At 53.8% G+C, this 21283-nt stretch overlaps 3 protein-coding genes across 3 annotated transcripts; 1 reads left to right on the top strand and 2 right to left on the bottom strand.

Annotated features, from left to right (window-relative positions):
• Positions 1-5624: 5624 nt before the first annotated feature.
• On the top strand, positions 5625-6172 carry N0V96_001827 (uncharacterized protein; the record flags this gene model as incomplete). The annotated part of the gene is made up of 2 exons (XM_065756333.1): positions 5625-5632; positions 5863-6172. The coding sequence occupies 2 exons, from the start codon at positions 5625-5627 to the stop codon at positions 6170-6172; spliced, it is 318 nt and encodes a 105-aa protein (XP_065615573.1).
• Positions 6173-11122: 4950 nt separating this feature from the next.
• N0V96_001826 (uncharacterized protein) lies at positions 11123-12500 on the bottom strand (the record flags this gene model as incomplete). Its single annotated transcript, XM_065756332.1, is given in 3 exon segments — positions 11123-12441; positions 12471-12477; positions 12495-12500. The coding sequence occupies 3 exon segments, from the start codon at positions 12498-12500 to the stop codon at positions 11123-11125; spliced, it is 1332 nt and encodes a 443-aa protein (XP_065615572.1).
• A 2372-nt stretch (positions 12501-14872) lies between these two features.
• N0V96_001825 (uncharacterized protein) lies at positions 14873-15681 on the bottom strand (the record flags this gene model as incomplete). The annotated part of the gene is made up of 2 exons (XM_065756331.1): positions 14873-15313; positions 15673-15681. The coding sequence occupies 2 exons, from the start codon at positions 15679-15681 to the stop codon at positions 14873-14875; spliced, it is 450 nt and encodes a 149-aa protein (XP_065615571.1).
• Positions 15682-21283: the final 5602 nt, after the last annotated feature.

Raw genomic sequence — 21283 nt, 5'->3', positions numbered from 1 at the left:
CTCTGACACGTTAATGATCTACGCAGGACCGTCGACGACGCGCAAACGCAGGCCGTCGATCAGCCAGAGATCGCGGATGATGCTACAGAGGGAGCCGACAAAACAAAGGGGTTGAGCAGCACGGATGTAAAACACCCCTCGATGATGACCCCCCCTCCCCAGATGAAAATCCAGGCAGATCAAAAAAGCTTGGCTTTTTCTTTCCTTTCTCTGCCTCGTCGTTATGCAACAAATCTCTATCTTATTCGCTTCCGCTAATGTCTTCCTTGCTCGTCCCGATCTAGGTCAAGGACCAGGCAGATTCAATAAGTGTGCCTATGGCAGCAAAGGCCAATGCCCCCCCGGGGCCTGCGACAATGGGCCCGCAGAGTCTTCTCGGATCAGGTATGTAAACGATCCCGGTCTATTCAGAGTTGGGACGGCAGTTGCAGAGTAGCCTCTTTTGAACTTGGACACCGGACTGACTGAGGGCTCCCCCTTTCTCTGGGGTTTGTAGTGCAAGACGAGGGTTTGAAAAGACTTTTGATGTCATGGTACTATGCCGGCTACTACACGGGATTGTACGAAGGCCAGCAGCAGCAGCAGCGATAGCCGGGACCAGACAGATGCCAAAAGTAGATAGCGTGAGCCAATCGATGCCCAGCGAGAGAGCGGCTGCAAGTGCGACGACGAGGCTGAGCGGACCCCTTGAGCCTGGCCGGCTGGGACACACAAAATGCAAGGTTGTGTGGGGAATGGGGTGAGGTTGGTCGTCCTGAAAAGCGGCTACCAGAGAGTTTATCTGATCGACGTGCGGGAGGACGAGTTTTGTAACACGATCTGTTCCATCATCCGATGATGCAACGGCGCCACACCGTTCCATGTCTGAGGTTCGCCGTGGCATGTGTCACACGAACGACAGGAGCAGCAACTTCTTCAATAAGCAGCCTCTTGATTCGTCTTTTCTATTCCCGTTGTCTGCTTGGCTCTTGGGACGGGGGAATTTAGGATGCGGTCCAAGTCGGGGTCGGGCGAACTTGGCCTGGCGGACCCAATAAAACCTATCTTGACTGCGATAGAAGGGGAGAGGGGGGGGGGATGTTAATGTAATCATGTCGGCTATCCAAGAGTTCGTTTTGTTTCACTGTGGAAGGGTCTAGGCTTGGTTGTTTCTCTCCTTTCGCTCCGAGAGGGAAAGCCCCAGCAAAATGCGAGTCGAGACTTTTTTTTTTTTTTTTTTTAACCGTCATCGCACAGGTGCAGCTTGGGCGGATAACGAGGCAATGTGCGGAGACTTGACCAGTCTCTGAACAGAAAGATTCCTGGCAAGGCCGCCATGCCGTGGACGGGTATACAAGAGATGACACTACTTAGTGCAGGCCGGCCAAGAGGTCTTGGGTATGATGAAGGCGGTCCAAGGGGATTTAGTTGAGATGACTCTCTGTAGGGTTGCGATCGGAAACAAGTCGAAAGGTATTGGATGGAAACGTGGAGTTGCCATGTTCCACCGATCCGCGGCCTCGACAATTCAAGAGTCAAAACCCATCCGGGCGTTTTCAGAGTGGACTCGCGTATCCGTATATGTTGTCATGAACCGACTTCCGGTCAAGTTGTTTCCCCTGTCAATTAAGTGTTGCTCGAGAATCTGCATGAGCGTGATGCATCAGTTGTTCATGGCACAATGGCACTTTTCTGAGCCGCTCTATCCAGAAGGTTTACACAATGAGCGTGGGGTTCCTCCGGTCCGGAGTCATGTTGCAGAAGACGGATGTCTATCCTCAAATGATCGATGCAGTGAATAACACGGCCCGGGTACGACGGATGGGATTAGGTTGGACTTGACAGGAGGCCGATGCCCTTTCTCGGCCGATGCCCGAGCAGGCTGGCGATGCGCTGTATACGTACGTCAGGGTGACCGAGCCACTGTGCAGCGAGCACAGGCAGGCCGCAGACGGAGATGGATCTTGACTTGACAAGTCTCAATGGAAGGAAGGCTGCGCCAAGTGGTGTACCTTACTGACAGTATCGTGCACAGTCAGCCTCCTTGCGACTCGAACTAAGAAATGACGGGATGATGGTATGATGGCGGTGCTGGAAGGAGAATAAGCCGATGTCTAGCGGCGTCGGTGGACCTGTGTCAAGACAAGGCTGATGGTTGCACTAAAGTCCTATAGGAGCAGATAGTGTAGGAGCGGTCGGTTAGAATGGTTCCTGATGCTTGTTGGACAAGAACAGGGGCACATGGATGTATTTGTGGTTGTCTTGGAAGTTGGGATCATGGATGGGACGGAGGAAGGATCGGTGGTAGGCGTAGCAGTGTGTGGCGGCTGACAATGGCGGGTGAGATGAGCAAAGTTGGTTGGAGGACTGGATGACGGCGAGATTGGATTGGGCCGTGTTTGTCTGAATGGTTGAATGTCTGTGAGTGTGTGTGGGCTCTCTTGCAACAGAAAAGTCTTGGACGAGTCTTGGTGTGTGGACCGGGAAAAGAGTTGCCCGTGACCAAAAGACACGATGAAAAGAGGGTAGGAAGGCAAAGGGGGGAAGAGGGAGAGGGAGAGGAGAGGGGGCTTGTTTCAAAGTCTTCATTGGCTGTTTGAGGCGGCTGTACGCCCAGCATCAAGGTACTTGGTGACGCTGGCACGCCTGGTTCTCGCGATGCCTTGCTATCCGTGCCGACTCATGCCGGGATTGCGGGCAGATGGGGAGAAGACGGCCGCTTGAGCCTGAGGTTGATGCCAAAGAAGCCGAAAACCGAGATGGTGCGGGATGATGGTGTTGCACCTTGCACAGCGATATCCGTACACTACCTTACCTTACCTAGTACCTAGGGTAAAGGTACCTTTTGGAGAGACTTGAGGAACCCAGAAGGCAAGAGTGGCAATGCTAATGGGGAATGTACCTTGGCACGTGTGAAGACGATGGGACCTGCCTGGCCTAGTTCCCGGAATTTGACATGTCCAGCAGCAACGAGTCTTTCTACTGTAGGAGGTTGAGCCTGGTGAGATGACAGCAACTGCATCCAAGATACGTATTTTGAGGGTGGCAGCGCTAAAAACGGGTTTGTGCCTGACACTGGGAAGGGAACACGGGAGAGACTGGGAGGGTAGGTACTTTAGAAATAGAGAAAAGGTATAAGGTTGATGGGTAGAGTTGTATTGTGTCTCGGTACCTGCAGGAACGGTGTGGCAGAAGAGGAACTGGCCAACTCGGGATGCAGAAAAGAGGAAGGAAAAATGGAAAACGGGGGAGGAAAGTGGAGGGGAGGAGACCGAGGAGTTGAGCAGGTGGGGACGCCATCCCGTGGCTCCGGCAGCTAAAATGTCTTGTCAGGGGGCATTTCGACGGTGCAACCACCTTAATTGGCTGCATTAAGGTTTAGCATCCCCCAAAGACAGCGGGAGGGTTAATTTGCGTAAGGTGGGTAAGCGTGGCAAGGTAGGTACCTACCTTGATGAAGAACCTGAACCTCGGGGGAAGGAAGGTAGAAAGAGACAAGCCTTCCAAATTGGCAATGACAAGCACATCGGGCAATTTGGGCAATTTGGCTGGGGCAATGGGGGAAGGAGGGTCTTGCTGAGATCAATTAATATATCTCTCTCTACCTTATCTGGTTGACGTTTCTTGGAAGGCACGAAGGGTAAGGTACGGAGTAAGGTACATCTCGGACTTTGTTTGGTCAATTAGGTAGGTACATTCTACTACGTACTGGTTACGATTCCTTCAGGTTCCCGACCTACATCATCGTTCTCTTGACGTTCAAACGTCACAAATTCGCTGCTTTCATGCCACTCCCACTCACTTTGTCGAGAGGCCTCCCCTTTCCAGGCCATGCCCAGCACAAATCATAGTATCTGTTCGGATACTCTCTGTATGCAAAAAAGAGACGTCCCATCGCCCAGGGTCCGAGCGAGTGCCGTGTTCGGAATAACGGCCAGGGGGGGCCACTTAGCGAGATGCCAAAACACGACTCGAGACGATTCTGTCACAGCTCCCGCCTCCTCGACCGCACACTGCTCCTTCGCAGCGTTAGCGCAACTGCGTGCCGTCTCAACCAAGCTGGAGCTGTCATGGCATCCGACTTTTCCATTCTCTTCCCCTTGCGAGTCACTCACCATTCTTCCCGCGTACCACCACATTACAGGGCCTCATTCACTAATCACACTCATACCTTAGATCACCTCACACACTGCGGGATTTCTGGCTGAAGTCAAGGTTACTCGCACTCGGTCGCTCACTCACTCACTTCACTCTACCCAATATATCCAGCAGCATCCTAGTCAAGTGACTTCACCATGCTCAACGAGAGCTGCGAGACGAGACAAGACAGCCCACCTCCCTGTTGATGGCACACCAAGCTTCTCACCTACACGACTGCGGCTCCGTTGGCAGCATCATCGTCGTCTCTACTATCCTTGTTACTGTCTCCTCGTTCCCGTTCGTGCGCTGGGGCAACCTCTCTCTCTCTCTCTCTCTCTCTCTCTGTCGTCTATCGTCTCTCCGTCATCCATCCGTTCGTAGCACACACACCCCTGCTTCCTGTTCCTGTTCCTCCCAACCCTGAACCTTACTACCCCTACTACAACGCTTCGTACGTAGTGTACAACCACTCATCTCGTCTTGGCTTTTTTGTTCTTAATTTGCTCCAAGCTTGGGATGGCAATGCCGCCGTGGGCCTGTGCTTCATGTGCTTAATCGGACGCTGCATCCCCGAGCAACGAACCGCCCAAAGACACCTCGTCTTACACACACCAGACCCCTGCTCCATCTCTATCCTCGTTGACTCTCGTCCTCTCTCCACCCCCCTCCCCCTTCTGCACACGAAGCACCCCCGGAGGCGTTGCTTGGCTGCACTTGGCTTGCATGACCGGGGTCCAAAGTGCTTGGTGCCTTTCCAACACGTCCCAAGGACGGGCTGGCGGAAGATTTTCTCGTCCTGTTTCGTCGAGGTCGATGTTGCGGCCGGGAAGGGGCTGTCCCATGCCATGCCCTGCCATGACCATACTCCATACCACAGAGTGTTTTTCCTACCTAGTATCCTACTCAAAGTACCTGGGCCCATGACATGGGATAACGAACCGATAATGCGACGTGGCTCGCGCTCCTCATGCCAGCCGAGTCTCGCTCGATTTAAGCTCTCTTCCTCCCCCCTCATCCTCGCCATCAGAGAGGTTTCTGTTTCTTCCTCCCCATCTCTTCTTCATCCGCCTGTCTTCACTCATTCCCTGTGTGACTTTCGTTCTCTTTTCGGTTCCGTGTTCACTCTTCTTCGTCACGAGCAGGCCCTCGCCATTAAAGCCATCCAGCTATAACTAAACCCTTTTATTCCCTTTCGACTTTCTAGCCAGGCTCTAGCAGTCTCGCCAACTACCAAATCTTCAGAGAAGAGAATTAAAAAGAGAAAAGAGGAGGCAACTACTGGTCGCATTACCCTCGACAAACGAAAAGAAAAAGTCACACTAATCGACACCGACGACAACATCTAAACAGTCAATATGAAGTTCTCCGCAGTGTTAGCTCTCTCCGCCGCCGTCATGGCCTCCGCCAAGTCGGTCCGCAACCACTACCCCGTCCGCAGAGATGGTCACAAGAAGGGTGAAAAGGGACAGGCTCAGGCTGGACAAATCGCCGGTCTCCCCGCAGGCATGACTGGGTTCGGAGTCTCCAACAGCCAGGTCACTGAGGTTATCATCATTTGGGCAAACCCGGGTGCCGGAGCCCCTACGATTAACATCAACCCTCCCGCCGGCGGTGCCGCCGCCCCTCCCGCTGCTGCTCCTCCTGCCGCCCCTGCCGCTCCTCCCGCCGCGCCCCCGGCCGCTCCCCCGGCTGCTCAGCAGACTCACAATGTAAGTAATACAAGGTGGAATTTGACAATGTAAGCGAGATCGTCACCACTAACACGCCTCCGCAGGTCATGGTTGGCGGTGCCGCTGGTCTCGTCTTCGTTCCCGATCAGATCAAGGCCAACGTTGGGGACATGGTTGTCTTCACCTTCATGAGCCAGAACCACACTGCTACCCAGTCCGCCTTCGCGACGCCCTGCGACCCCTTGGCTGGTGGCATGAACTCCGGCTTCATGGCCAACCCCAACAACTCCGTCAGCCCCCCTCCCCAGGTTGCCATGCAAGTCATGGTCTCTGAGCCTTTGTGTAAGTTCTCATGCTCCAGTGTGCACTCTCACTCTTACTAACACGCGTTTCCAGGGTTCTACTGCGCCCAGGCCAACCACTGCGGAAAGGGCATGACCTTCTCCATCAACCCTACCGCCGCCAAGACTCAGGCCATGTTCCAGTCTATGGCTATTGCCCAGAAGGGCCAAAGGTGCCGGCGGTGCCATCACCGGAGGCACTCCCCCGCTGCTGCTCCCGCTGCCCCCGCGGCCTCTGCTCCCGCCGCCGCTCCCCTGCTGCCAACCCCGCTGCTCCTGCCGCTCCTGCTGCTGGTGGCGAGATCCAGCAGGGCACTGGACAGATCAATGGCAACGGTGCTTGCGTATGTTCCGTTACCTGCTCTTCGGGATCTTTCCCCGCAGTCGGAGCACAAGGCGTTGGCTCTTTCGGCGGCATGGCAGGATCTCTCCCCATGGCTATGATGGAGGCATAAAGAGGATATTACGGATCCAATCACTTTTCACTGGTGAACGTAATCCGCCTTCTTTAGTAATCCATTTTTATTTACGCCTCTGGGATAAGAGAACCTGTTTTTTTGCCCACTCCGCTGGGAACGATACCACATATCCGGAGTTGTTGTCACGATACACACCTTTAGGGGAACCCGTCATATCACGACCTTTTTCTCTTTTTTCTTTTTTTTCATCATGTAGATTTCTCTTTTGGTGGTTGTGGAGACATAAAAAGAGCGGGTAGAAGGTACTCTTTTTCCACGTGTTCCGGCTTGGGTTGAGCCCGCTCCCCTTGTGTAGGGAAGGAAAAGAGGTGATGGGGATGATGAGGGTTTAGGGGATAATTACAGATGTATGACTGGTTCGTATTTCCTGGATGGAAAAACACCATTTTTTTGTTCGCAACCGCTTAATAAGGAATCAAATAAATGGATGATGAATGACCACAGCTTCAGTGTTCCTCCACGTCGTGTTCAAGTTTTGACTATCTGAGAATGCCATTATTCGGCCATCGAGAGGAATGGCAGAGACACGGGGTGAGAAGGAAGAGAGAGGGGAGAGTCACACCCGAGAAAGGTGCTCGGCGAGACAGGTTCGGGGGAATCTCTGATCCGGCTCGTGACTCGTGAGGTCAACCCGGTTTGATCGACCGTCAGTGTGCCGGATAAGCGCCGATAAAAGGCAGAGCGACCTGTGAGGGAAGGCCGAAAGGGTGTGTGGGAAGTCGATCAGGTAGCCGGTCTGCCGTGTATCTATTCCCGTCATCCTGGGAATGATGTGCTATGCCCATTTCATGATTCCCGCACCGCTTCGCGTCAACTCGAGTCGAGATCTAGGAAGTTTTCGATTGATCTACGGGAAAGTTTTGCCGGGGATAGGGCCCGTGTTTTGTGCACTGCACCTGTCATTGCCATGCTTGTCAGGAGTCTTTTGATGTTACTGAGGAAAACAGTAACATGTCCAAATTGTTGGAGATGATGTGTGATGAACAGACGGCGGAATGTTTTGGCTTTGGATTGGTTTGAAGTGGATCGGACATAAGTCCAGTATCCGAGAGCCGGGTTGCTTTTTGCTTATGATAGAACAGCCTACATCTAATTACTAGAAAGACGTGTTGAAGATGTCTGTTCATCTCTCTGCAAGGCAGAATTGTGATCGTTTAGGTAAGTGGTTGACGAAAGTCTGACCCTCTCGTAGTTCGTCATGGTTCATTCTCTCTGCGATTGAGTGAGTACTCCTTTGGTTGCAAGTCATTTGAGATTTCCATTTGTTCTGATATTTCACGCCCGTCTCTCCATGCTCAACGAATGTAACCTCCATCGCTTTAACTAAAGAATAAGAAAAAAAAAAGAACCCCCCCTGTTTATGAATTTCCGTTTCGCCGTTGATTGATTGTCTCTTTCCCATTCTGCGCTGAAAAGGGGGTTGGGCCAAAGAGCCGGACTATTTCAATAGCCCCAAACTTGTCTTCCTCGAGCGTCCCGTCTGACTGCATCGCACGTCGCGAGATGCATGTGCTGACTCATCTCAGTCAATGACCTAGTCTTATGTGAGGCTGATCATGAGACCTTGAGGAACCCGAGCGCAAGACAAAGGCTAGAGGTAAGACAGATGGAGGAGAAAGAGATGTTTCATTCCAAAATGGCCTCTCTGACTCCCTAGCCCCCTCCCATTCTCTCGCGCCCTTCTATTTCTTTTTCGACCCTCCTGCTCCCTCCGCTGCCTTCTTGGCCTCAGCTATAGGTTGGATCGTCAGCACACATCGCCATTCAACATGAGCCAGCTTATTATCAAAAGTCTAAAGTCATCCCCACGGCGCGCTTTCTCTCGGACTTCCATTACCCAAACAGTCCTCGCCATCGACGGTGGCTATCCCAGAGTACGGTTTTCAAACAAACTCCGATAAGGTAGCTCCAGGACCACATCGCAAAGGGGGGGAAGAAGTGAAAGTGGCCCAGCCGGTCCAGACTGACACTGAGTTCCTATTCAACCCCCCCCTCCCCCTTCCCGAGTTTACGCTACATTGAGACGAGAGACGGCCATGGGGAGCAGCGACTCCAAACAGAACTTGAGTAGTGACTCACCGTTGGCCTGCTTCTGCCGCATAATCTCAGCAGCAGACTCCTTTGCGCGCTGCATTTCCGTGCCGCTCATGGTGTTTCCCTTCTTCTGTACAATTCAAATCTTGTCAGCAATCTTGCTCGTACATGACCATCGACGACAATGATCTGCGCGGACATTGCCCCTTTCTCGCATTTTGCTGACGACCGCTGGTGCCCCGCCCCCACCACAATGAGTCTTTAAGCCTCATGGGCCCCCTTTTTCTCATCCGCCATCTTTCAAAAAGTTCCAAGTCCACTGAGCAGAGAACGCAAATTCGAGAAGTCGCAGATATTGAGCAGAGAGTGAATCCCGCGGACATGGGGTCTCCCTGGGAGCAGTCGTACGACGAGGGAAGGGGGGAAAAAAAAATCTCACCTGAGAAGCTGCCTTCTTCTGGGCAGCCTCACGGGCCTTGTCGCGCTGGTTGCCACGGGTCATTTTTCGGGTGTATGTAACGGTAGGTAGTTGAAAACTTCTAGTAATCGAGGTGCGAGCTCGGGAGACGGTTGCGATTTAACAAAAAAATTCGCAAGACGTGGGTGATTTCCGCAGTTGGGGGTTTACGTTTGGTATGAGGTTGTCAGACGAAGCGCGCGAGAGAAGGGAAAAAGAAACGGGAGGCTGAACGTCGGAGAAGGTTTAAAGGGAAAAATTGCGGTCAGAGAGTTGGCCGTTGAACCTTTTTTTTTAATTGGTTGCCAGCCCGGGGCGACCGCGAGGTTTGCCGCAACGCCGCACCCAGCACAGCCCCGCCGTCAGCACTCTGCAACCCCTCCATTCACTCACTCACTCACTTCCCACTCACTCCCGCCTGGGCTCTCTCACCTAGTGAATGGAACTGGTGTGGGACCACGCAACTCGGACCAAACGTTCTGGAACTTGCGCTCTTGAGGGAACGGTCCGACCTTGACCAATCAAAAGCGGCTGTTTCGACTCTCGGTTACTTCACATGCTCCATCCGATCGCAGGCCTCCCTCCTCTTCCATTGTGTCGCACATCGCGCTTCTGGGCCGCAGCGTACCATTCAGGAGGGCATTCACTCCAAGGTAGAAGCCAAAATTAGTAACACCAGTAACTCTTTTCCAGTGGTCAGCATCGTTACACACATCACGAAGACGTCAAGAATCACAACAAAACCTTAAAATCAAGATCTTTGTCTCGAATTATCTGCCTAGTTACATGCGCGCGGTCGGAGGGTGTCGTGGGCAATTGCTGAGAAGCATATGAGCAAATCGAAGAGCCTCACCAAACACGTCTTGTTCTCCGCCGGCCAGAAAAAGCAAAAAGTAACGCCCAATTTTCATCCCTAGAGTTCTCTTACACACACAAGAAACCCTTCTCCAATCTTCAGAAGGCCAAATCGAATCTCTCCAGAAACCCCCAAAAATGTGAGAGCCCATGAGCCCTTGATGAATATCCCCGTCTTGTCAATGTTGTATCCTCCCAATTCAGATAAGCAATGAGAGGTCTGGGTGTCATACTGAGCGGTCCATGTTGAAAGTGCGAAACGATGTGTCAACCGCATGCGAGAAGGGAAAAGGAAAAAGAAAAAGATAAAAAAAAAACTGCCTCCGATGCTGTCATGTCCCAGTGTTGGCCCCTATGCAATGCGTGCGCAGTCAGGTATCTCCTGTATAATCTTGTCGAACCGTTTCGTGGATAGTAGAAACGCTCGAGTGGAGGTCCGCAAGGCTAAGGTGGCCTGTAGTACACCGAAGGGCCATCGTTCGTAACGGAAGAAACTCAAGTCTTCCCGAGATCGTTGCGCGTCTCATGATCAGCTTCGTGACTGGCGTATCGTTCAAGGAATTATGTCGATGTTGTTGTCGTGAGTCCGGTCCAATCATGATGCCGAGGGTCACTAGTTGACCCTGGCGAACGAGCGTCGAGAATGGAAAAAAAGTGTCGAAAACAAGAGATCGCGGTGAAAACAAAAGAAACTGAAAGCAAGGAAAGCGTTCGTCTATGTCGATGTTGGCATCGAATCAAGTACAGGCCCTATTGAAGGCTCCGCCCGATCTGGTGACGGCTGCCGAGAAGCAGAATGCGATTCTTATGTCTGCGCTGCAAATGCCGAAGGGTGGGCACTGATGCGCTGCCCGAATCCATAGTGTACACACAAAGCAGGCCTTGCAACCGGATGCAAGGACCGCCGTGCTCGACGGATGAAGAGGTTTGGTGGATTGCGGTGTTGTATGTTGGTTGGAGGATGATTTGTGGTGTTTGCACAGACAGGGAAAAGGAAAAAGATCGTCAAGTCGTTGCTGCGTAGCCGCCGTGCTGTGTCGAAAGAAAACCGTTACGCGGAAAGCATCATGCCACCATTACGTTCGTTGTCGAATGCCCGGGCCACATTTCGTATCATTGGGACCGAATCTCAGCGGGCTGAAATGGTTGACAACGCGTCGAATACAATTACAGCCACTGAGACTCGCCCGCAGCCGCGTCAGCAGGGGCGCCACCGTTGGTGCGCTGCTGGCCAGTGAAGCCAAACTGCTGGACACGCTGGTTCTGGGGAGCGGGGGGCGGAACAGTGACGTTGTTGGTCGTGGGGTAGTTGGCCTGGTTGCCGCGAGGAGCCATGCCACCGCCGTTGAGACCACCGTTCAGACCGTTGCCAAAGGCGCCGCCAGGAGCGATGATGGAGGTGTTATTGGACATGGCGCGGTTGTGACCGGGACGCAAGGGAATCTGGCCCTGAGTGGGGTCCGCAGGAGTAACCTGACCGCTCGAGGTGGCACTACCACGGCCCTCAAAGGCCTGGATCTTGGCCTGGATGCGACGGCCATAGGGAGTGGACCGAATGGAGGGCAAGATGGGGCGGATGGCGTCCACCAAGCGGTACTTGCTCGCAGGAGGAGCGTACTCGAGGGCGGTCTGGATCACGTAGTTGGCATACGAGTCGCGGAGGAGTCGCTCAATCTCGCCGGGGTTCAGGAGCTCGTCGACAATCATCTCGCGGGAAGGCTCCTGGGAGCAACGAAGGCACTTCTCGATGACATTGGAGCTGAACTTATGGCGGGAGAGCTGGCCGATGCGGTTCTGGAACATACGCACAATCGGCTCAGTGAAGGAGGGCTCGTTCAGGTCAATGATGTACTGGACAACGTAGTTGCCGAAGGGATCCTGCACCAGGATCGGAGCGTGCTCGGTGATCTTGGCAATCAGCCAGACCTTTTGCTCTCCGGACGCGTGATCAATGCAGCGCTGGAGAACGCAGCAACCGTGACGATGAGTGCCAACATCAACGCAGTTGGTGCCGACAGCGTCGAAGATGAACTGCGCATCCTGAGCGCTGAGCTTGTTGAGACACTTCTGGATGACATGGTTGCCGTTGAGGTCCTGGATGAGCTCAACGACCTGGAAGCGAAGAGCGTTGATGATCATCTCAATCTGGGTCGGAGTAGTAACAAACTCAATCATCTTCTGAAGAGCACGGGTGCCGTGCTGGTTGAGGGCGATGCGAACCATGTCGACGGCGGCATTCTGAATGAGCACAGTGCGCTCATCGTCGTTGCAGTACTCCAGCAGCTTCTGGCAAAGGTAGTTGCCGAAAGGATCAGTCATGAGCTCAATGACGTGCTGGTTGGTTTCCAGCCAGATCATGTGGACCTGCTCCGGGTTGCGCTCTTCGAGCTTCTTTTGCAGATAGCGGCAGCCGTGCTGGTCCTTGCAGAGGTCATAGATCTGGCCACCAACGTTCTCGAGAGCGAGGCCGTTGTAGCGCGACATGGCTATACAGATGTTAGTGGTGTGTACGCACCATCAGACTGATTGTCTAGCTTACCTTCATTATCCATCTGGCGGCGATGTTGAATGACACGGGCCTGGCTATCACGGGGCTGAGGCTGAGGGTTGTACAGAGCGCCATAGCCAGCGTAGTTCTGAGCAGGGTACATGTTGTTGTTGTTGCCATTGAGGTTCATATTCTGCATGCTCATGGCCAAGAGAGGGACGCCGTAGGGGCCAGGGCCAGAGGCGGGGGGAGGACCGTTGTTGTTGTTGTTGTTGTTGGGCGAGACGTAGCCGCTCGGGTAGAATCCACCGTAGCCGTTGTTCGGACCAGCAGTGGCGGTGCCGTTGGGGGTCTGGTTGCCCTGAGAGGTGTGAGGGAAGCCTTGACCCGGAGCACCAGGACCGAAAGGAGCTGCATTGGCCTGAAGAGCCGACTGAATGGAAGGGTAAGAACCAGCCTGCTCGCGAGGGCCGCCCATGTTGTTGTCGTTGGACAGTTCACGGCTGTGGCGGCCGGGAACGGCGCCAGCGGGAATGCGACCGATGCTAGCATTGTGGTTGTGGAAATGCTGCTGAGCGTGGTTGTTGGTAACAGGGCCGCCGTTGGTGGTGCTCTTGACGGTAGGCACATCGTTGGCAGAGAAGGAGCTCTGCAACTTGGGAGGAGTAGCCATGATGTGGTTACCGGGATGGTTGCCGGGAGGAGAGACAATGGAAGCCTGGTTGTCGGAGGGAGCGTCCGGGAAGAACTTCAAGTCGAGCGAGTGGCGAACTGAGGAACGCTTGCCGATTTCTCCAGAAGATGAAGCTCCGTTGAGCGAAGACGTGTTGATAGCAGACAAGCTCTGTTGGGTTCGGTGACGGTTAATATTGCCCCAACCATGGGAGGACGGCGCGTCAGGAGCGGGCGAGGGAGAGAGGGCAAGGTCAAGGGCAGCGGATGATGCAGAGAGCTATACGACGCAAACAATTGTCAACAGTTGATCGGAGGCTGACAAGTTCGAAGGTTTGTGTCGACAGTATTTTCCCTGCAAAACTCTGACCTTGGCGGGAGGAAGGAGCAAGCGGTAAACGAACAGAAAAGGAAAGGGGGATGGATATGGGGATATTCTGCTCCTTCTCTTTTTTCACTCGCATCCACGGGTGGAATTTGGAAAGAAAAATAGAAGAGGGCAAAACAAGGGCGGAGTGGAAATTTTGATCAAGGTGTGCGGGGTGAATCTGACGGACAGGAGGTGAAGTTGAAGCAAGCTGCAGCTGCAGTAGGTGCGGTTGCTTGCGGCTCGCACCTTCCCGCCCATGAGGTTCGGGACATGGTACTTCACCACCCATGGGCAAAATAAACAAGTGGGCCTTTTTTTTTTTCCTTGCTGAGCAGGCAGAAGAACCGTAGGCACCAGCTTGCTCATGCATTGGGAAAGGAAGGTGACAGGGTAAAGCAGCCATAAGAAAGTAAATAGAGAGAGAGGTAATATGAGTGTGAAAACAAAATGCGCAGACATACCATTTGATCGTTCTGGCGAACCAGAGTCGGGAAGTTGTCGTCGCCGTTGGCCTGGCCGTACTTGTTCTCGCCAGAAGCGTCCTCCTCGCCGAAGAGGAAGCGAGCAGTGCCAGTCTGGTCGAGGTCGGCGCCGTAGAGACCAGTGCGGGAGCGCGTAACCGGCATCGAGTAGCGGTTGTAGCTGTCGTTGGGAATTTCAGTGTCAGCCATTGCTCAAATTGGTAGAGGTTTGCTTGCTGTGTGGTAAGTATGTTCCTCTTCTTGGGCAAGTCTTGGGCTGTCGGTTGGTCTGCTTCGAGAAGAAACGAAACGACGGAAGCTAAACGAAACTGGGAAGGCCTTTAGAAAGAAAAATGCTTGGCGGTTGATTCGAACCAAGCTTAGGAATGCCGGGGAAGGTTCTTTTTTGAGAAGCGTTTGAGAGGCAGGTGAGATTTGTGATTGGAACAAAGAATTTGAACGTCGTGAAAGCGTGATGTGAAGACGCAAGACCAGGTGCGTGATGTTTCGCGGTGTAACTTGGAAGGATAAGTCACTATTGTTGGTCGATAGATGTGTGAGACTGTGTAGGGTGCGGCTGTGGAACGGTCGAAGTTGAAAGGAAGAAGCCGCTCGAGTTCGCTGTTTTACCGACGAGTGGGGTGAGGATTTAGAAAATCTGGAAGGATGGGGTCGAGGGAAGGAGCTCTCGCCCATCCCAGAGGAAGGGAAAGAACTCATCCCAGAGGAAGACCTTCCCAAGGCAAGAGCGTTCCTTGAAAACCAACTTGTGAAGGCCCGCCGTTCGTTTCTTCCGAACAATACCAAGACCTTACCAAACGTTGACAAAACAGCTTTACCGGCCTTCGCTACCTTATGCCGTGATACTCACCCAGAGACTTGTCCAAGAAGCAAACATACTGGTCACACTGCACGGGTTACGGCACTTACGCGTTTGAAGATCGATGACTAGTCGGATCTTGGCGAACTGCCTCCTCCTTCTCGTCCTCATCGCTGTTTCTGCGAGATCCCGGCACGGATCGGGAAGGCAGATGGTCGTCAAAGGTGAAGCGGGACTGCATCACCGTGGAGTGCGGTGAAGTGAGCTGCGAGCCCGAGCGCCCGGGGCGGTTGAAGAGACCGGGAGGCGAGGTCAAGCTCGAAGTCGAGTAGCGATTGGGGCGCGAGAACATCGTGGGGAAGCCGGACGATTCGTGGTATTCGGGGGGCGTCGTAGGCTCCGACTGGTGGCCCTGGCGGAGGTCGTCTTGCATCTTCGCAAGCTCCATCTCCTCGCGGCGCTGCGCCTGCTCCAGCTTCTGCATCTCCATCTCGAAGCGACGTCTCTGCTCGCGCAGTCTCTCATATTCGATCTTTTTCTTCTCAATCTAGGCCACGCAGTTAATAACCTTTCTTCTTTACTGTGTATTTCAACCTTGCGGTGATTGCTCGTGGCGATGGGTCCTGTCGCTAACAAGATTCTACAGCGGGATGGCGGAAGCCCACATACCAATTGAACTTTGTGGAAAGTCTGGACAAGACAATGTCAGTCGCATTCTTGCAGAGTATAGCGCGCGATGGCGAATGAAGACTTGCGCGTGGAACGCAAAAGGATAGCATTCCACCCGTGGATAGAAACGTACGTTGTTATAATCAGGGCCACCAAGGTCAGGGCCGCGCTGACCGGTGATTGAAGACAATGTTGGTACACGCCCCGAATCCGTGGTGAAGCGGCGAGGCAGGGCACCTCGCCCATCATGGGCCTGAACAGGCTGCGGGAGGCGGCCGTTCCGCGGAGGTGAGACAAGTGTGTTCATCGTGGACTCGTTACGGGGCGACTGTTGAGATCGGAAGCGCAGCTCGTCCATCGTTCGGCTTATTCCAACAATTCGTACACGGCGCAAAGAGGCCTAGTGGCTGCGGTTTCTATATACTGTTGGCATCAAGCAAGGCCGGCGGTCAGCGACAGGAATGTGTAGAGGGGTTTGTTGCGAAAAAGCAGCGGCGGCAGCATCAAAGAATGAGGTAGATCGGGTTGCGTGTGACGCCCATGGCGGCGAGAAACAACAGAACAGAGCGAGAGTTTCGTGATTCTCGAAACAAGGGAAATTGGAGGCGGGGTGCGGAACTGGCGAAGTTTGGTGGTGCTGGTCCGGGGGTTCCCTCTTGGTCCTGGTCTTGGTCCTGGCCTTCTCCAAATGCGGGCGGCAATCGGTGAAGCGCTGAAGAGACAAGGAGAATGATGGCAGTGGACGCATGGTAGTAGCTGAAGCTGGGCAGCGTGAGTGAGACTCGAATGTCTCGCCCTGCAACTCCTGTCTCTTCTTGGGCCTCTGAATCGCGGTCCGAAACCGTCACTGCCGTTGTCGTTGCCTCTCCAGCGTCTGCCGAGCATCCCTACCTCTTCTTCCCCTTTTCGTTCCACCTGGCATCCAGCTTTGCGATGTTGTGCTTTGGGCGGTTGAGAAGCCTCTGAGAGCGCAGTACGATGTCCGACTGAGTTGACTCGCTGATTTGGTGACAGAACGACACAAAGGGCAGCCGCAAGTGTTGTTTCCTCTCTGGTTCTCTCTCTCTGTCCATGTTTGCGTGGTGTGTAATGTGTTTCTTGCCGCCATGGCGCAGTTGCTCCCACAATCGCAGAGCTCTACCACACATAGATGCGGGTGTGATACAGCGACCGGCCAAGCACAAAGTGAACAAAAGAACTGGAACGTACCTGGTTTTTTCTCCCGTGGTATTCTTCCCCAGTGCAGTACAGAGTATACACTCAGATAAAACTCACACGCCGCGCCCTGGAGAGCCAGGAGCGACAAGTTGAAGAGGTTTTTTGGAATACACGGACACACGAGATGGTGTACAGAAAGAGAACTGGGTAGGAAACCGACGACCAACGTGGGGAGAAACGAAAAGAGCAGGCTCGGAGCATAAGAAGGTAATGTAGCGATTTTCAGGTGTGGGAGACAAGCACGGTTGAGAGGGCGTGGCAGGCCAGCCAGCGGCCCAAGATACCCCTGCGCCAACGACGGGGGGACCCAGTTTGACGGGGGCCACATCAAGAGAGGAACCACAGACAGGAACCACCACATCTCACTCGCTAACCAGGTGCCAGGCCATGGCGGCTTTGCAAGTCGGAGGGGTGGTTTGCTTTGGTACCCAAAGAACCCTGGTCAGCCCGCGAAAGATATCCGTTAGTACTGAGATGCGAAGGACTCCGTAGTCCGTACCGCAGGTAGCTACTGACTACCTACCATACGGACACTCTCAAGTGACGAGAAAGCCCCTCGTTCCTCTCTGTCCCGCTCAGAGACTGGCTGGAAGCCAAGGGGAGACAAAGTACCCTGCGCCGTATTGCGTTACCACACCTTACCCTGTCCTTGTCGAGGTAGCGTCCAGTCCCTCGCGCGCCGTACCTGGCCAGGTCGGGAGGAGAGTTGCGGGTACTCAGAGCAGGTACAAAGTCTGGACAGCGTCAGGCTTGCACTGTACATAGAGTAGGTAGGCAGCTAGGGTAGCCGCGGTGCGTGTGCATGTGGTTGATGCTCGACGGGTGTGCAGACGTGTGTGTGTGTGTGTGGGTGTGGGTGGTAAAAGGTGATGGTGGTGGCTCTTTGAGTCTGACGCAGCGCAGCTTGGGCTTTCGCAATTCCTACTTCCATGAAGTTCCCAAAAAGGCAAAACAGCCAGTGGGAGGCGAGGGGCGGGCTTGCGAACCCTGTTCGAAACCCTCCCGCGCCCAGGAGCAGCGTCAAGACTGGAGGGCGAGCCCGCAGATGTGGTTGCACTCTATATTCGCGGGATACCTCTCAGGTACTAAAACAACTCGAGTCTGACCGTGGCAGCCATTGGCGTTTTGTGACTCTCAGAGGTGGCCAACAAGTCAGTACTGGCAGAAATGGGATAACGATAGAACGGTGAACATTGTCCTTGAATCAGTAGCGGTTGATTGCTGCACCATACCGACTCGTCTGTCGATATCTCGTGACTTGTGCGTTCGCGTCTGACTTCATTTCCTCTCATCCTGTCCTCTCTTCTCGTGACATGCACGCAGCGAGCATTCCAGGCCCATTGCCCAATTACACACCCCTCCGCTCATCTCACTGTGTGTCTCTCTTTCTCTTTAGCCCCTCGTCTTTTCCCCTCCCCTCCTGCTGAGGGGCTGGTGCACTAATAGCCATAGAAACCGCCGAGTCTAGCAGGTCGGAGGTCGTCCGTACTAGTCCCAGTTGACCATCTTGTGCCGCTTTCCTGTCAGGGGCTGTCTCTTGCGGGTGTAGCACGGTGCGGATGGCCCACAACCCAGGCTTGTCAAGGTTGTGCGAGCGTTGACGACAGAAATGGCTGTTGCCGGTGCATCGGAAACTCTATCTCGGTCTGACAGGAGGCCCGAGATCCCCTATTACCCAGTTTGCAGAGTCTGCCAGGCCCGTGGCGGCAAGTTTCTTGCGCTGAGCTGATGCCCCATCTTGGGTTGGACGGTCACCGCCTCGTATCGTTTTCGTGCTTGACTTTTGTCGAATTGCCAATCTGCCAAGTAGGGCTTGGGGCTTTGGGAATCACCTTGTATATGATTTGTTCTTGCGCTGGCTGCGAAGCAAGCTCGGAACCAAGGACCTGCATGCTTCATTGAGCGGTGAAGCGGCAGCCTGTGCTGTGGGCTGTCAAATATGTAGGTTTGTTTCTGTCTGCAAGCCTAGCAGACCGTCTGTGCCGCGCACTGCCTGTGTTGCATCGCTCTTCGGGACTTGGATAGCCCTGTGCGACCCCGATGGTCTTTCCCCGGATCGAACGAGTATGGCCAAAAGATCTGGATATTCATGCCAACTGTCACACCGTTGCGTTGTCCGCGAGCTTAATTGACAATACCCGTTGCTGCTCGCAACAGATTCTGTGAATGAGGAGTTGCGTCAAGGCAGACAAGGACTGATCGCACGTCTGTGCCATGGCCGTCGAAGATCGGCTCAACCGAGTGGACAGACAAGGGCTGTTCGCCAACGAACAAGATAGGATGTGCACATGGGGTAAGTAGAGCATCGGCTCTTGTTTGACCATGCAAGCTATTCGAGGCCTACCGCTGTTGTGTGCCTGGCCCATATGTCAAATCGCTCGTCAATGGGGAGCTCTATTCGCCGTTGGCACCGAAGACTTTACATTGTCGTCAGAAGTAAAGAGACTTGTTGTTCTGTTCGGTATCAAAAACCCTCTCTCTAGATTCCAAGGGATCAAATGACCCGGCTCCAGTGTAAGGTCTCTATCCATAGGTACTCATGAACATGTTGCGGTGAGATTCATATTGAGACAAGTGCTAGTCTTTGCCCTCATTGGTCCATCCTACACCATTGGTTCTTCTTGTAACTTGATGATATCCGTGCCGATTTTCAATGTGTGAATGCGAATATAGAGCATTATTAACGAATGGATTGCAACCCTACGTCGGTGAACCGCTGAACGGGGCTTCCGAAGATTACTCGATTCTGAGTATCAGGTCCATCCTTACCCTTCTTTTCTGCCGCTCCAAAAAGCTCCACAACATTTTTCTTCCTTTTTTTTCTTCGCAAGCCGCTGGCGGGGAGACAGGGTCTTCCCGAACTGAGGGTCTCTGACCAAAACTGGCCTGGCTAGGCGGTGCGCGAAACTCCCGTGGCTTGTCAGAATGTATTCGCACAGCAAGACTAGGAAAACCTCCATGTGGGTAGAAGACTATGCATTCTCAACGCTCGAGATTCCGAACACACAAGGGAGTGAATGCCTTGCAGCTTCATACAGGCTGCATATCGATTCGCCTAAAAAGAACCAACATGTGCGTGCCTTTTAGGGCTGCGGCTTGGGTACGGTCGTCGAGGCCATCTGTCCCTGCAGGCAGGCGAGGTGAGGAGACGAACGACGAGAAGGACCAGGTGTACGGAGTACTTGGAGCTTCCAGCCTCATTCTCAGCACAGTCTTGACGAGAACACACAATTCAGAAACATGCGTGATGTGCCCCGCGATTCGGGCACCGCGACGCAGCACCCAAGTGGCAGGCCTTGTCCTATTGGCGCCGCATCTTGGACCGTTGCTGTTGCCAGGTGGGCTGGCGAGGGTCTCGAAGTGACTTGCATCTTCCCACCTTCCAGCCGCCGGGTGGTTTGCGAGGATCCATGGTCGGGGTAGAGGCTCCAGTGCTTCGTCATAATGCGGCTAGATGGTTTCCTGAGAGGCATGGAATGGCCCGTCCTGGCTTGAAAATCGCGAAAATAGCAGTCAGGAAAACTGAATTGTTGGGCGGCAAGCATGGACTGTCGCAAGCTTCTAGCGGCTCGGTTCTACACCGACTTTTAAGGCCCGCATTGAGTGGACTATCTGCGAGTCTGCGACAAAGTAGGCGTGGGCAGTGGCATTGGCGTGGAGAGTGACAAAAAACTCCAGGTTCGGGGCCACAGTGACTTGTCAAAAGGGGCCTTGGAGGAGGCTTCGACAGGTATCGGCTTTGTACCTTGGCGGCGGGGGAGGTTTGAGGATGGCAGAAGACGTCCTGACTCTGACTGTCGTCCCATGTCACTTGCAGGATGCTTGTTGACGGATCCTGGTTGAAAGACGACGGGCTAGAATTCTGAATGGTCTTCCATATGCCATATTCTGCGCTAACCCGAGGAAAGTCGGCTCGACGATCAACTAGTTCGGATATTCCCTCGCCACCCCTTTTTTCGACTGCCATTCTGGCACTGGGCCCATGCCGTCGAGGAAAGGTCCCATCAGGCAAAGGCGGCAAAGCCCTTGGCTCTGGCTCCTCTCTGTTGCGATACCCCAGTAGGAGGAGGAGGGGTTCTCCGATAACAGAGTGGTTGGACCCTCGATCGGCCGCAATCTTCGGGGCCGCAGGTCGTGACTCGCGGGGTTGACCTGTTGCATCATAGGTGACGAACTCCTCCCAGGTTCAACGTCTTTGTGTGTTTCCAGGTCAACATAACGGTGGCAGAGCCTAAACTACGCCGCAGGGAACGGTTTCAGGAGACTGTTAGAAGCGGCGAACGAAGAATCGATAGCTTTACATTCTCTCTCGATCGACTATTGTGCCCTTGGAAGTGGCGTTCATTGTAGCTCTGAAGCTGGAGAGACGTGTGCTATGTAGGTATCCGTTTCGTTGTATCGCGGGGCAGCTTCACCACCTAGCCGATCGGGGTCCGATATCTGGAGTCGAAGAGGGGCAGTTGCAGTTGATGGGATGCAACTTGGCTTGCCACAGTAGGTACAGTATATCCTCTGCCAACGCAACATGCAGACGCCGCCGTCGCCGCCGCATCACCAGCTGCGGGTCGTACAAAGGGAATACCCTGCGGGGAGCAATCTGATCCCATGCAGGTGTGACGATAGAACAAGA

The sequence above is a fragment of the Colletotrichum fioriniae genome (assembly GCF_027942845.1).
Source record: "Colletotrichum fioriniae strain IMI 355084 chromosome Unknown scaffold_1, whole genome shotgun sequence".
NCBI classification, from domain to species: domain Eukaryota; kingdom Fungi; phylum Ascomycota; class Sordariomycetes; order Glomerellales; family Glomerellaceae; genus Colletotrichum; species Colletotrichum fioriniae.
The sequence above is the reverse complement of the archived record's forward strand: the minus strand, read 5'-3'. Positions and strand labels throughout refer to the sequence as shown.